This window comes from Hypomesus transpacificus, chromosome 6, assembly GCF_021917145.1.
Source record: "Hypomesus transpacificus isolate Combined female chromosome 6, fHypTra1, whole genome shotgun sequence".
Lineage (NCBI taxonomy): Eukaryota > Metazoa > Chordata > Actinopteri > Osmeriformes > Osmeridae > Hypomesus > Hypomesus transpacificus.
This window is the reverse complement of record NC_061065.1, coordinates 12,265,165-12,279,379: the sequence shown is the minus strand read 5'-3', so window position 1 is coordinate 12,279,379 and position 14,215 is coordinate 12,265,165. Positions and strand designations below refer to the sequence as shown.

Sequence of the window (14,215 nt, the reverse complement as noted above, 5' to 3'; positions counted from 1 at the left end):
TTGCTATTGCTATAATTTTCTAATATTGGTAATATATTATGTTGTTCTGTATTCTGTATGGATGAATGTCCCATTCATCCATTTGTGAGGGTAGACTGAAGGCTAAGATCTAGAATACTCATTCACGATTGATTGATGTGTCAATGAAATAAATAAATAAGTCACAAAAGATTAACTACTGTTCAGGGTACTCTAATCAGTATTTGCATGCAATCAATCAGTGGCAAAAGCAACTGCATACCCTACAGAACAAGCAACTATATTCATGATTTCTTTGACAAGCAAAAATCTTGCTGGACATGCATGGGTGTTCCTTTAAATGCACACACTTTCCACATTTTCCCTTTTTAGACCATCACGTGATTGCATTTGTCCAAAGAAACACCTTTTAAACCTGCCATAACATTTCAAATTCTGGAATATAAATTAGCAGCAGTCTGTTGTGGGTCGCTGATTGTCTGATTTAATGCACAAAATAAGCATTTTAGATTGACACATTTGGCCATATTCAGCCACACTTAGTTGCCCATGCCATGTCGATAATAAAATGTTCAGTAAGTAAGGGCAGTCTGTGCCACTTAATTTCTTGTGAAATCCGTTCTGAACGCAGTAGCTACTTTCTGAGTCTTGTTCTCAACAAACGCTAGCTGCAGTGTTCCTGGGCCAAACAATAAGGAGAACCCAGTTTTATATCTATATTGATTTGTTGTGTTTATTAACAATAAATTGTTGTGGACACTGCATGCCCTTGGGACCTGGGGGATATTCCAGAAAGCAGGTTCTGTGACATAACCGGGTAAATTAACTATCCAGCTGACACACAATGTTGCAGCAACTTACTGGCAATGCTGGGTGTCAGCTGGGGAGTTAACTTACCCATGTATGTCTCATAACCTGCTTTCTGGAATAGCCCCCTGAGCCATACACCTGCAACCTTTCAACTTTAGACACACAAGCAAACAGATTATTGGCTTTATAGTCAGATGATGTGTTTCTTTTTCCAGAGATCAATAGATATATAAAGGGAATATAGAAATGCATCAAACAGTCTTGATGTTAGATAACAACCGTGGTTCAAAAATATGTACGTCCATAAAGGAAAAATATCGTGGTCACAATGTCATATTCTGGTCTGCATACGTTTGTTAACATCGCTTTGATGACTTGTTGTCTAAAGGTGTCTGGTGCCAGCCAGTTGCTTAACTCAAGTCTAGGGCTTTAAGAAAGTTTAAAATTACAAAAAATAAATAAACAAAACATTGGTCTGTGTTTTTGTTGTAAGTATCAACAAAGCCTCTTCCTGCACATTCAAAATGGCCCATCATCTCTTTCTGTGTCTGATGTGACAGGCTTGGGTACAGTAAAGATGTCCTGGCATTTGATTTTAACCTTAGGTGTAGCAGTCTGTGCCGGGGAAAGTCGCCTCTTCCCTGAAAGCAGTCTCAGGATCTCTCCAACCTGACCCTCAAGAGTCGACAGACGGCTACTCAGCGACTGGATGTCCTCCTTCAGCTCCACCTTGATCTCCTTCAGACTGGTCTGGAGCAGTGACTGTCCTGCATTAGGTGGAGCAATAGGCCGCTGTAGCTCGCACACACTTCCGACCTCTGCGCTGTGCTCGCAGGGGTTCCTTCCAAGCAAGCTCCTCTCAACGTGACTCCATTCAAAAGAGTTCCACTCTACACCTGTGCTTTCACTCTTGCTAATACTGATGTCCAAGGAGTGTGTCTTGAGATGGGCTATTTCCTCTTCACCCTCTTTCCCAGCGCTACTGGTGCCAACCCCTCTATTCATCCCCTCACCTTCTACCTCCTGGCTCTTTCTGTCTTCTGTTAGCTGATCTGTTGCTTGAGGTTCATCAACGTAGTCCTTCTCCTGGCTGGGGTGGAGCGTCATGATATCTTGGCCATCACTCTGGCTGGCTTCCCCTTTATGGACAAATGCCAGTGTGCTCTGCAGATTGGTGACGTGGGAAATGTTAAATGTACTTGAGTCACCAACTGTATTCCTAGTCTTACCATTCAGGATGGGTATGTGATTGGGCTGCAAAAGGTGCGGCTGACACTGCTGACGGGGATGGTTTGGGGTGGGCTGGTGCAGGGGCTCCACCTGCAGCCGATTGCATTCCAGGTCACGTTCAGCTTCGCCTGGAGGAAGATCGTTCTTCTGCTGCTTGAATCTCTGAAACAGCTTGCGGACTGGGTGGTCAACGGGAATGGAGAGAGGTGCTTCATTCTTAAGCCTCCTACGCTCTTCCTCTTCCCTCTTCACGTCAGCGATTTTTCGGAATATGATCTGTTCAGAAAACAATCCAAAGAGAAGAGGTTTTAGTATTATGTTTTTGAAAGCTTGTTAGATGAAGAATGTTTCATTCATATTCTGGAATGGTGAAGAACCATCTGTCTAAACATGTCACAACACAAGCAGACTGATGCCATTCTTGAGGCACAATTAAATAAATACAGATGTTTACTCATGATCACAGCTTTTTCTGAAAATAGGCACGCTGAAGATCTTACAGAACAGAACAGCACAGAGATGTAGAAGAGAGATTCAGCATTGACAGAGTTAGGCACACAATGGGATTATTCTTAGGCCCTGATGGAGAAACTCATTTGACATGCATTGTGTTTGCCTCTGTGCCAAAAAGAGCACATTGAAATCTCTGTTGTTACAATACTGGCACTTCACATTGAATAAAACACATTTAAAAGTAATCATTAAGCTGTTTAAGGTACACTGTGTTATCATTTTGACTGTCCTGTTGTTAGGCTTTAAGTAGTTTTAAATACTGATTTGCTTGGATTGACTTTTTGATCCAATTCATGAAAAGTAAATAAACAAATTTAACACCAGGAAGGCAATATGGCTACCTTTCCTGGATAGGTTGGTCATGTAAAGAGCTCATAAAGGTAAGGATATCAGGCAAATGTTATCACCACATTTTCTACTCCTCAAAACTCTCCAAATGAATTCAGCTCAGTATGCACTCCTTACCCGTTTGCGTAGATTACAGGTGAGGATCAGATTTCGAGAAAAGGAGTTGGCGAACGCCGTGTAGAATTCGAGGACCTTCAGCAGGGCATCTCTACTGATTACATGCAGGTCACAGTAGGTGAGTGCCCGGACGTTGGCGCAAGCACGAGCCAGTGTGGTTTCCTTCCAGAAGACATCCCCAAACACATCTCCCTTACCTGGTAAATAGAAAAAAGAGCCATTCAAGCTTGGATTCCCAAAGTCCACAACTCTGAATCATTGAGTGTCGACTAACGGGTGCTCACCCAGAATGGCGATGACCTCTTCATCCTGAATAACTTCCAGCGATCCTGATACTACAAAGCAAAGGGTGTCAAGACTTTCGCCCGCATGGAATATGAGGTCCCCAGGTGCACAGTGTGTGGTCTGGAACTCAACGGCCAGAGAGCGCAGACAGCCATCACTCGCAAGCCTGAAAGCCGGATGCTCGTTGAAAACTTGATTGTTGAGATGCACACAGATGTCAGCTCGCATGTCTTTGGGACAAATTGAGAGAACCTGGAAGGGGCAAGAGAGGGAAGATACAAAGCACCAATAGATTACTTTGATGTTTGAATTGAAGTGAAGTTATATTTAGCAAAAAACTCCAGAAGACAGCCCAGTGAAACCTTTTGAATTCATAGAAAATGTTTTTTCTTTTTTTCCACAGAACACAAACCAGCCTCTTGGAGGAATTTGTCTTTATAAAATAATATAGGCCTATTATTGCTATGGGTCTCTACCTAAATAATAGTCAGTGATGCCAGAAAGTTCAAACTGTCACCAGTTTTAAGATTAATTGAAAATAAATTTGCATAACAATCTAGACAATTATTTTACTGTTGAGTATAATTACAAGAAAACAGCAGAGGCACTTGCAATAGCGTATAAAGTCAGCAGTTTGTTGGTAGAAGGTCGCCTCATTTGTGCAATTTGCTTGTGGTGTCAACCAACACACCTTGCTCAATATTGTTCAGTGTATTTCATGACCACCATCCCTACTGCAACATCTACTTACCCTCTCTGTGTCAATGCCTTTGGAAGTAGCCCAAGTAGAAACAATGTAGTCCATGACCCTCTCACTCAGACCTTTTGGAACCTGGTAAAGCTTGAGAAAATCCCGCACATTGTTGCACATCTCATGGTAGCGGTTGGTGTTTGTGTACATCTGTTGGAAGATGGTGGTGACGTTTCCAAAAATGGTTGCATACAGCAGGGCTGAAACAAAGGAAGGGAGGGGGAAAGTATAATTTCTGAAACAACAATACCACCAGTCATGGTCGTATTACGTTATTCTCATCCTTCATGTATAGAAAACATTTGAATCGTAGCTCCCAGAATACTCACATCCCACCATCATCATGGCCACGGAGAAGATCTTCTCCCCGTCTGTGGTTGGAGCAATGTTACCAAAACCTATGGTGGTGAGACTGGTCATGGTGAAGTAGAGGGAGGAGATGTAGAGGGTGTCCTTGCTGGGGCCGCCCTCCCATTGGCCGGAGCCACTGATGTTGTAGCGGTAGGGTGTGCCGATACTTGAGGCTAGCTGGTACAGCCAGCTGTCTGTCTTGATGGTGTTGGTGGCCTCGTTAATGACCTCGTAGTCCCCGATGCTGTACCAGATGCAGGCTAGCCAGTGAGCTACAAGGCCAAAGACGCACACAAGCAGGACCAAGACAGCTGCCCCGTATTCTAAGTAGTGGTCAAGCTTTCGAGCCACTCGACCCAGACGAAGAAGTCGAACTACTTTCAGGGAGCTAAATAGGCTGCTAAGACCCTGTAAAAATAAGAAAAAAGGTTTATTTAAGGCTCATTCCTCTTCCTCATGACACCAAATACATCGATGACAAGCAGTGGGTGGTGATGTATGCGTTGGGCGAACCTTTTCAGGAATTTGCTCAATGGATAAACTGTATAACTAGCACTTGTCTCACAAGCTTTGTGCGGAAATTGTGACGGCACTTGAAGCTTTAGGCCTCCCTCCACCTACACGCTTCTACAATGGTTAGGATTCACTCTGGGTATAGCAACTTCTACTTCACAGTGTCAAGAAATGGTAGGGGACAATATTAGATGTGAAAAAAATACTTATGTGATGTTGACTTTAATTTCCCCCCAAAATTAAGGGCAATCAAATAGTTTCAATGTTCTTACTGGGAGTACAGAGTCATCTGTACGTGTAGTGTTCCTCTGGGTACTGGATAATTCTCTGATGTGCTGGACTGCTGATGTCTCTGAGATAGGATCCTTTACACACAAAAGATAAGAAGCACCCTTACTGGTCAGTGAATACAGTCACTGTTAATGTACATGTGGTGAAACAACAAGTTAACAAGAGAGCATAGGTTCCAATCCCACACCCTGGCAGTCCTCACAGGAAACTGTGGTTTTGCTGACCGAACAATTCACAACTTAAGTCAAAATGTGAATATTCCATTTCTTAAAAAGCGGATAAGCAAAACAACGCTGAATATTTGGCATGGTTTTATTCTCTGTAATGCATTATGCCTTTCTCCCGTCAAGTATCATTTATATTAAAATAAAACTAAATGTTCTTGTTGGCTACAGATTTCGAGTCCTTTGAAGCACTGGTAAACTGATAGTGTTCTAGGTGACCCAGTCTTCAAAAATTGTTTGAGGTTGTTGACAATTCCAGTTGATCTTTATCTATGTCTATTTTGTATCTATGTCTTGCTGTAGAACGAATTGCCCTCAACAAATAATTGGACAAATACAAATTAAAGAAAATATCTTAAGTATGTCACCAACAGTCACCAAGCAGCTATATTCTCAACTGTGAAATCGTCTCAGATTGCTGAATGTTGTTAATGATCTGGTCATAGTAACAGTTCAGTGGGTACTACAGTTTAGTTAATGTATGCAAGTAAGGCCTACCTCATCCACATTTTCAAAGGCATTGATAATGTCATAAGGCAAGCAGGACAGCAAGTCGATGACAAACCAGGTCTTCATGTAGTTCATTCTAATCAGCTTTGGGTCAGAGATTACTTCTCCACCTGGACCCACAAAGGTGGTATGGAAGTTGAGCACTATGTCCACAAGGAATATGACATCTACCACGCTGTCTAGAACAAGCCAGGCCAAATTGTTCTGCTTGGTCTTGAAGGACACGTTGTAGGGCACCATGATGGCGGTGTAGAAGGTAAGGATGAGGATGACCCAGTCCCACGTGGTCTTGAAGAGGCAGTAGTGGAGGATGATGTGAGGGGGAGTCTTAGGTGCCTCCTGCTTATACTGAGGGAGAATGTCTGAGCCCAGCTGTAGAGCCTGTAGTCAAATGACAAAGGAAAGATATACAGCACACAAATGATTTTGGTTATTGTGACTATTTGGGAGATTGGAACTGTGTATAGGCAATTAAACGGGTTATGAAGGTGAAGTATGTTTTTTAAACTCTGAAGAGTAAGAATACCGTATATTATCAAGAGTTTGATACATTCAGACTGTAGTATGGTAGGTAATAGTGACTGAAACATGGTTATTATTTGGCCTACACTGCCACCTTGTGCCTTTGTTGATGCATAATAGTGACTAATTTCACTTCAATTTTAATTGAGATATGGCAACATATTGAGTACAGATTAGGTAAACAAAACATACTGTATTGTACAATTTGAGAGTTTTATGGTTAAATTAAGATATATGTTATGTTACTGTTACACTGTGTCTGGTTAAAATACTGATCATTCTTTGGCACTAGCCAAAACTGAGCTAACCTGTTAAATTGGGCTCTTCTGGTCATTGATTCTTCTGCTGTACTTGTGTATGAGCACAATATTTTATTAACGCTTGGATAAAAACATCTTCTAAGTAAAATTTTATATAGAATGTAAATGTGTCCCTTTCTTTTCTCAGGATGATTGATATTTACTTGTTATTTAAGTTTACGATTGTGACAATACAGTGAGAAGGAATTTTGTACTGCTCTATTTTCACATTTTAATTTCACATTTAAATCAGTAAGCCATTGAACCACTGTTTTTACCCTAAAAAATAGCATACAAAATTCCATTAGCTGTACAGTTCTCCAATACCCCTGATCATCACCTTTCTAATTATAATTATTGAGATTTCTCGAATTTTTGCCTACTTTAGTCATTTGAATGATTTAATCCTTCCTGGCAGGGGAAACATTAAATAGCCTTGTTTGTTGCGCACCTCAGCCAGTCTGGAGGGCTTGTGGCTGACTTCTGTCTTGGCTGGTGCCAGCTGCTGCATAGTGCTGCTGCTTGTAAGTGCTCGTGTCAGTCGAGTAAGCTTAGTCCATCCTATCAGACAAAAGAACAAAATAAATCAATTCAGTTCCAGTATCCACCTTCATAATGTATAATCATGTCCTGCCAGGATTATACATTGAGATTATGAGGTCTAGCTAAAATCCCAGCAAGGCCAGTGCCAGTAAAACATGTAATATGAACAATTTTGGTCATGACCAAGTGTAAAGGTGTTGGTAACCTTTATTCATCTGAGAAACACATATAAGAAACTCAATGACATGCAATTTATTGAGTCGAATTCTAGCACTATTTAACTAGGTGTATGCCTGTTTTAAAATAGATATAGAAAGAAATATTTCAAAACTGTAATAAACTTGGTGGTGTAGTAGACTACCACTTAAATGCAAAAGGAGAAGGGTTGATAACAGGGAGAACAGCAGTTAACCCTTTGGTTTAGCATAGGGCTTGCTTAAGGGACTCGGTCACATGTTCAGTGACTCAATATGAGTCATTCTGACAGTTGGGGCCTCTACCATTGCTTAGACAAATGTCCAGTTATCTGTTCAACCATTGAGCATTTTTTTAATAAATATAGGCATCTGTCTCTTCAAATATGCCCAGAGTTGTTCTTGCCATCTGACTTTTATTAATGACGTCACACTGCAAGATAGGACCCCAGGGATGTCACTCTGAACCCAGTGGGAGGCATATGACCATTGACCCAGACAAACAACATCTGGGTCCCGAACAACAACACAGGCTCAACAATACCGTCTCCGGACAGTAGAAAGAGTACAGTGAAGCTTCAAAGACTATACGCAGAAGATATATATAAACACTTTTTTAGATGTTAAATGTTAGCTGTTAAACTGTGGTTACCTTTTTCAAATATAGCCTTATGGCTGACAGAGGAGAGCAATTTAAAACAGCGAGTACGGATTTGATTAGGGTACAGCATGTGGACTTTATTCAAAATATATTGGCCAAATGGTCATAGATTTTTATTTTGTTGGCATAAAGTTCCAGTGTCATAATTTGTGTATGTCAATTTCAAGTGCAAATTTGGTTAACATTGGCACTTAAATTACATTTGAAATTAAATTACATTTGAAATTAAATTATCAGGTGGATGCTTTCCTCCCTATGCTGAGTTAAGTTCGACTGATCTCTACTTTTAGGGACATTTCGACGGATCTATATTTATAGGGAAATTTATAGGGAAATCATTATAAATTTAATACAATTATTTCCCTAAAAATAGAGATCAGTCCAACTTTCAGCGTATACATTCAAGCAACATAATTTTTGTCACAACAAATGTATTTCTAGCGTCTACATGAAATCTCTACACCAAAGGCGACCGCTTGCCTGCATTCATTGTGCTTACTGTTTAGAAATTTAAAAAACCATTAATGGAAAACATTTTATTACTGCCCCTTGAATGAAAAGCAGTCAGCCAGACAGACTAGGAGAGATGGTCCATTTCAGTCCCATCTGCGTCATCCCCACTTCAATTGAGTCGGTTCAAGTTAGTCAGTAGCCGACAATGATCTACTATTCTGTTGTACTAAGAAATGTATTTCTAGGTTATAGAATCAGCCAATAATATCTGGTTTTGTCCTGAGTGCAGGGCCAGTGAATGTTCCTTGTAAGGGAAATCACCTTCTGTCTCTATATACTGTTAAAAACTCCATGTGGGAGGTACATACATAGAAATAGTTTCTACTGTATGTCAACATCATTGTACACTTATCCAGATTCAGGGTCGGTGGGAAATACCCCCCCCAAATGGAATGCTGTGCCCCCTCAAATAATTTTGTTAAAGTATAAATACGAAATACTGGCATTGGGTATAAATTAAATATCAAGCTATCTACTCTTTCCTGCAGAATATGCAGGTCCACTCTTATTTTGACTCTCATCTATGCTTTGTAAATGCCTGCCCCCCTTGTGAAAAAAAGGCCCCCCCATTTAATTCGTTCTGGAGCCGAGTCTGTCCAGATTGCCTCCAAATCATGTGACAAAGCCACTTAGTCCTGTTTACATCAATAATGAATCACTCATGATCATCACTTACAAACTAGACAAGCACATGGACTTTGATTCCATTCCACTATATTTATGTACATGTATGTAGTAGTGTACACAGCCTGGAGTACCCGTGTTGTGGCACACTGGGACAAATCTGGGCAGTCAGTCATGCATGCCATGTTTCCACTTGCCTCATAACACCTCGCTATAGTCTGAATTGCAAAAGATAGGTTTGATCTTTTCAAGTGAAATACAGATACGTTATCTAAACCCACAATACCATACCAAAATACAATGTATTGAATTAACAAATTAGTTAATTTGATAGATTCATTTCCAGTCAAGTAATAATTTTGAGGGGAACTGTTTTGAATCAATTATGTTAGGTTTCATCAAAATGCAAATGTGTGCCAAAATGTTTTATCAATCTCAACTAATGTTTTGAACACTCTGAAACTCCAGAAAAGGCAAAAAAAATATTAATGGATAAGGGAAAAACCCACCCTTGTTAGTCTCATCCTCAATAGGCTCTTTGAAGACTGTAATATCTTTGAATGTGCAGAGAAACAGGACCACTTTGTTGCTTTCATTTCGGATTGGAGCTACCTGCATGTAGAGCCATATTGGTGTCTCTGCAAGAGTACAGAAGGGGGGATACACAAAAAGAGTGTGCATTTCCAAACAAGAGGATAAAAATGAGGTCAATCCAAAGGGGGTTGGGGGGGGGGTTGGAAGAATTTGAGACAGCACATTCCTATATTAGATCCAATTGTGTTTACTATTGTTTGAATTAAGCCAATGTAATATATTAGATAAGACAAAGAAAAAATAAAGAGTAGATGTTGGAGCATTGAACCACACACAGTCCTTTTCTCCCACGGTCAAACAGGCCAATTACCAGCCCGTTACTATAAACTACATCCTGAGATTTGATGGGACAGTAGGCCCTACATAGACAATGATTGGTAGTGACACTGAAGAGAATACTCACTGTTCTTCTTATAGAGCAGCACTTCAAAGCAATTTGATTCATAATTATCGAAGGCCTGTCTGACTTTGTCCATTGTTTTTTTTTCTGTATGTTCTCCATACATGAAACTGTAAAGAGGGCAGGAGAGAGTAGACAGGAATGGTAGAAGACAATAAAAGTAAAGAAAGATGGTACAAAAAGTAATCCATAAAGTTGTTGGAGACAAATTGCCTGTGATGAGACATCCTTACTTGCATGTGCTGCTTCTCTGCATAACTTCAGCCCTGTGGTAGCCTGACAGCTTGCAGAATCCATCATTACTGTAGACAACCGGCCATTCGAGTAGCTGGGCATTCCCCAGCAAGAAACTTGTTTCTGAAAGACAGAGGTGGGGTAAGGGACTGATGTGAGGGGATTTATTTTAGTATGCAATAAAGGCGTAGCCACGGGTAGGCAATTTCTTTTAAGGCCTACCAAAAAACAAAAATATATCTGAAAAATTACACACCGGGTTCACATCGCAAAGTAAATAAGTAAAAAACGGAAAAAATGCCAATCCATATTTTTCTAGGCCTACACCCCTGGTATGCATTCAAGACATTTTCATGATTTGCGAGAGTCAGAGTCTGTGGCAGTATGTGACATTTTGAGGGAAAATTGCTTACACAAGCTCATCTGTTCAGGATTTCTTTCTTGCACATTCTCAGTTTTGGCACTGTGTGAATGTTTTGTGAGTGTTTCATAAGGGCCCTGAGTCTTCTTGAAAACCTAATTTGATCCGCCTCTGTGACACTCTCTGAGGGCAAAGCTATTCCATAAATAAGACGAAGAGTAGGATCTTCTTTCGTGAGTGGAATGAAGTTTATCACCCCTGACAAGCTGTAACATAATTAGGGCGTCTGAAGGCAGGGAACTCAGGGCAGGATATGAATCGCCTGTGCCTACTGGGTCCAAACCATTTCACAGATCTCTGACCCCCAATGAAGCTTTCCCTTCATCGTTTGTGTGTGGAAAAAATAGATTGAGAAAAGCACTGACGTCTGACCTCAGAGAACTGTTTATAGTGTGAAGTTAGGGACGAATATGACAGCCCAGACTTTTTTTATCTATCATTAAATAAAACTCAATTCACACAAACGGGCATCAAGTTATTCTAGCACATTGCTTTGACACCTGTTACAGATGTGTAGCTATGTGGATTCCTTGACTTCACACAACATTTACTAACCACTAGATAGGTTGATTACATTTTGCACCTGTTATCATTTAAACAGAGAATTAAACAATGCCATCCATATCAAAACAGTTTGCTGGTGTAAAACAAAAAAGAATCGTAATTGATTTTCTCTACCCATTTCACGACTGAAATGCAATCTGCAAAGTGAATCCCAGTGGACAAAGACAGAGGTGATGCACACCATCCCATGTAGAGTTTAAGGATGGTTCCTCCTCTTCTGATTAGATTGCTCACCATGGGCTGTGCCACAGTTTCACAGTATCACAGGAGTGGCCAGGGCAAAACTAATATACGCTTTTTGTAAAACACATACATTTGGTCAGACTCAAGTATTAAGGATGCCTGCTCATTCCACCAGACTAACTATAGCTACAATTAGATTGTTTGTCATTGTAGCTATGATTGAAGATTGTGTTGAGCTAGCGAGAAAGACAGCACAGCATCTGTTGGAAGAGGATGTTGATATGTTAAGGTGATGCAATGGTCCAACATGGGCTCTACCACAACAAAAAAGACAAGAGGCGTGATGCTAGATGGGGGATTTAAGGCTCTTGAACAAGTGCACATCCAATTAAACAGACTGTCTCCACATGCTAAGTCAAACCATCTTTGGTGACGATTGCATGCAACCAAACAACTTAAGCGTGAACATGGACCTTTATGTTGAGTTCGTATTGAGTACTTCATTCAAGTGATTGGGTGCCATCTCCTTGCATTTTCTAAAGCATGAAGACTGTGCTGGAACCCCTGCTTCTCCAAGGAGTCCATGTTCTGGCCTACTTGTGCCATGGTGCTTTGTACTGCCACCTCACAGCAAGGAGGTTCTGGGTTTGACTCCAGCAGGGACACTGTTGTCATGTTCTCCCCAGGCCCGTTGACCCTCAGGTGGGTTATATCACAGGCCTTTCAGTGTGGAGTTTGCATGTTCTCCCCGTGCTCAACTTGACTTCTTCCTCAAAGAACCTCAATACAAAAACATGCAGAACAGAACAGACTGTGTGAGCACTTGGGCACCACTGATAGGGCTGCCCGCTGCTCTTTGTTCCACTTGGAGGAAGGACAGCAGGGATGACAAAATGCAGAAAACACATTTCTATGGGGAACACTCCTGCAAGCATGTGTGTGTTCCCAGTGTCACTGCTCCCTGCACACGTGTCACTACTGAAAGGTGAATACATGTTTGTTCTTCTACCTGACAACAAGCCTTGACTTCAGGCCACTAGGAGTCTAACTGCATTAGTGACCTCAACATTCTCAGTATATATTTACCAACAACAAAAATATATAGAAAAAACAACACATTACATTAAGAACAATACTTGTGTATTACAATCAGTGGATTTACTCCCTATACAGGACCTCAGTATATTATACACTTCCCTTAAAGTGAGTGACTAGGCAAGGACTGTGAATTCAGTGACACAGCTTGAGTCATTCCATTCCATCGCACTTACATGAGGGATCGTGCACAAAACAGTTTGTTATAAAACAGATCTTGAGATATGGATAGCGATTCCCCACAAAGTGTATAGCAGAATAACCTTTTGATTGCTGTCCATCCATTCTTCAGCAACTAAATTGTTTTTTTTTTGTGAATGAAAAGGCAAATATTGTTAGATTGAGATCTGAGATCCCATTAGACAACCCAACTGTATTGATGTCAGATGTGCTTCCATCATCTGTATCAGGGGGCTGCACACTCATCTCACCAATATTCCAATTTTGTATAGCCTATAGCCTTTTTTTCCTATGTTCAGATTAAAATAATTCATTCAGAAAGGAAGACACAATAAATGGTGGAACACAAGCTGAATATCTAGGTTGCAAAATAACTCACAATGTCGGAGAGAAAAGTTTTCTTAAATTCCAACATTTCATCACAATCCTCAAAACAATGTGCATTCTTGAACGTGCCTTTAGTCAGTCATCATTTTAACATTCTAGCCAAAGTAACTCACCACTTGAGCGCCGAATAATATTCTCTAGAAAGGTGTTCTGCGGTGCCACCAATCCCCTCTTCCCCCCGTGCATTCTGCGATCGAAATGTAGCCGTATGGGTTGTAAACTCAGTAAAGCTGATCACATTATTCTAATAATATCTGAAATATTTGTATGTCAAACGGAGAAACAGTTTCAATGAAACGCAGAGTACTGCCAAGTACATAAACGTTGTCCCGTCTCCGTAAATAAGACTTGCTACCGCACACAAGGGCAGCGCTTCTGCAAAATGGGGCAATGAGCATTGTAGTCCACCGATGGAAACTATATCCGCCCTTTATGATGTAGGATGTGCAACATTTTAGTATAGGTACATCACACACAATCAATTTCAGAACTAGACTACACATGGAGGTTAATATTCATACACACAGTTCACTAAACATGCTGTAGTGCAACATTACTCATTAAGCCCACAACTACAGACAGGCTACTTGATTTTGTCATGAATATTTATTATCGTTTTTTGTTCACTTAAAGTTGTGTAGACTATTAAGCACTGCATACTTTGAGTGATGTGAGAATGGGAATTGCGATGATTCCTATCTTATCTTCTTTCACCCATGTGATACATTATATATTTAGATTTTCATATTGATATGAAAATGGTGTTTAAACAAGATATTATTATTACAGAAGTATAGTGTGCACATATCAACAGTCTTCTGTTTCAAAACAAATACAGATCTTTTTTTTATATTGATAATTGTTTATTCAGTAAACATT

General features: G+C 40.4%; 1 protein-coding gene across 1 annotated transcript; it reads right to left on the bottom strand.

Moving 5' to 3' along the window:
• Nucleotides 1-872: 872 nt before the first annotated feature.
• On the bottom strand, nt 873-13,647 carry LOC124468725 (potassium voltage-gated channel subfamily H member 5-like). The gene is made up of 11 exons (XM_047021632.1): nt 13,450-13,647; nt 10,506-10,629; nt 10,276-10,382; nt 9,788-9,916; nt 7,195-7,304; nt 5,911-6,303; nt 4,363-4,792; nt 4,034-4,233; nt 3,282-3,534; nt 2,998-3,194; nt 873-2,295 (listed from the first exon to the last, which is right to left on the bottom strand). Exons 1-11 carry the CDS (start codon nt 13,520-13,522, stop codon nt 1,309-1,311), a joined length of 3,003 nt encoding a protein of 1,000 aa, XP_046877588.1. The 5' UTR covers nt 13,523-13,647; the 3' UTR covers nt 873-1,308.
• Between the last annotated feature and the right edge of the window lie 568 nt (nt 13,648-14,215).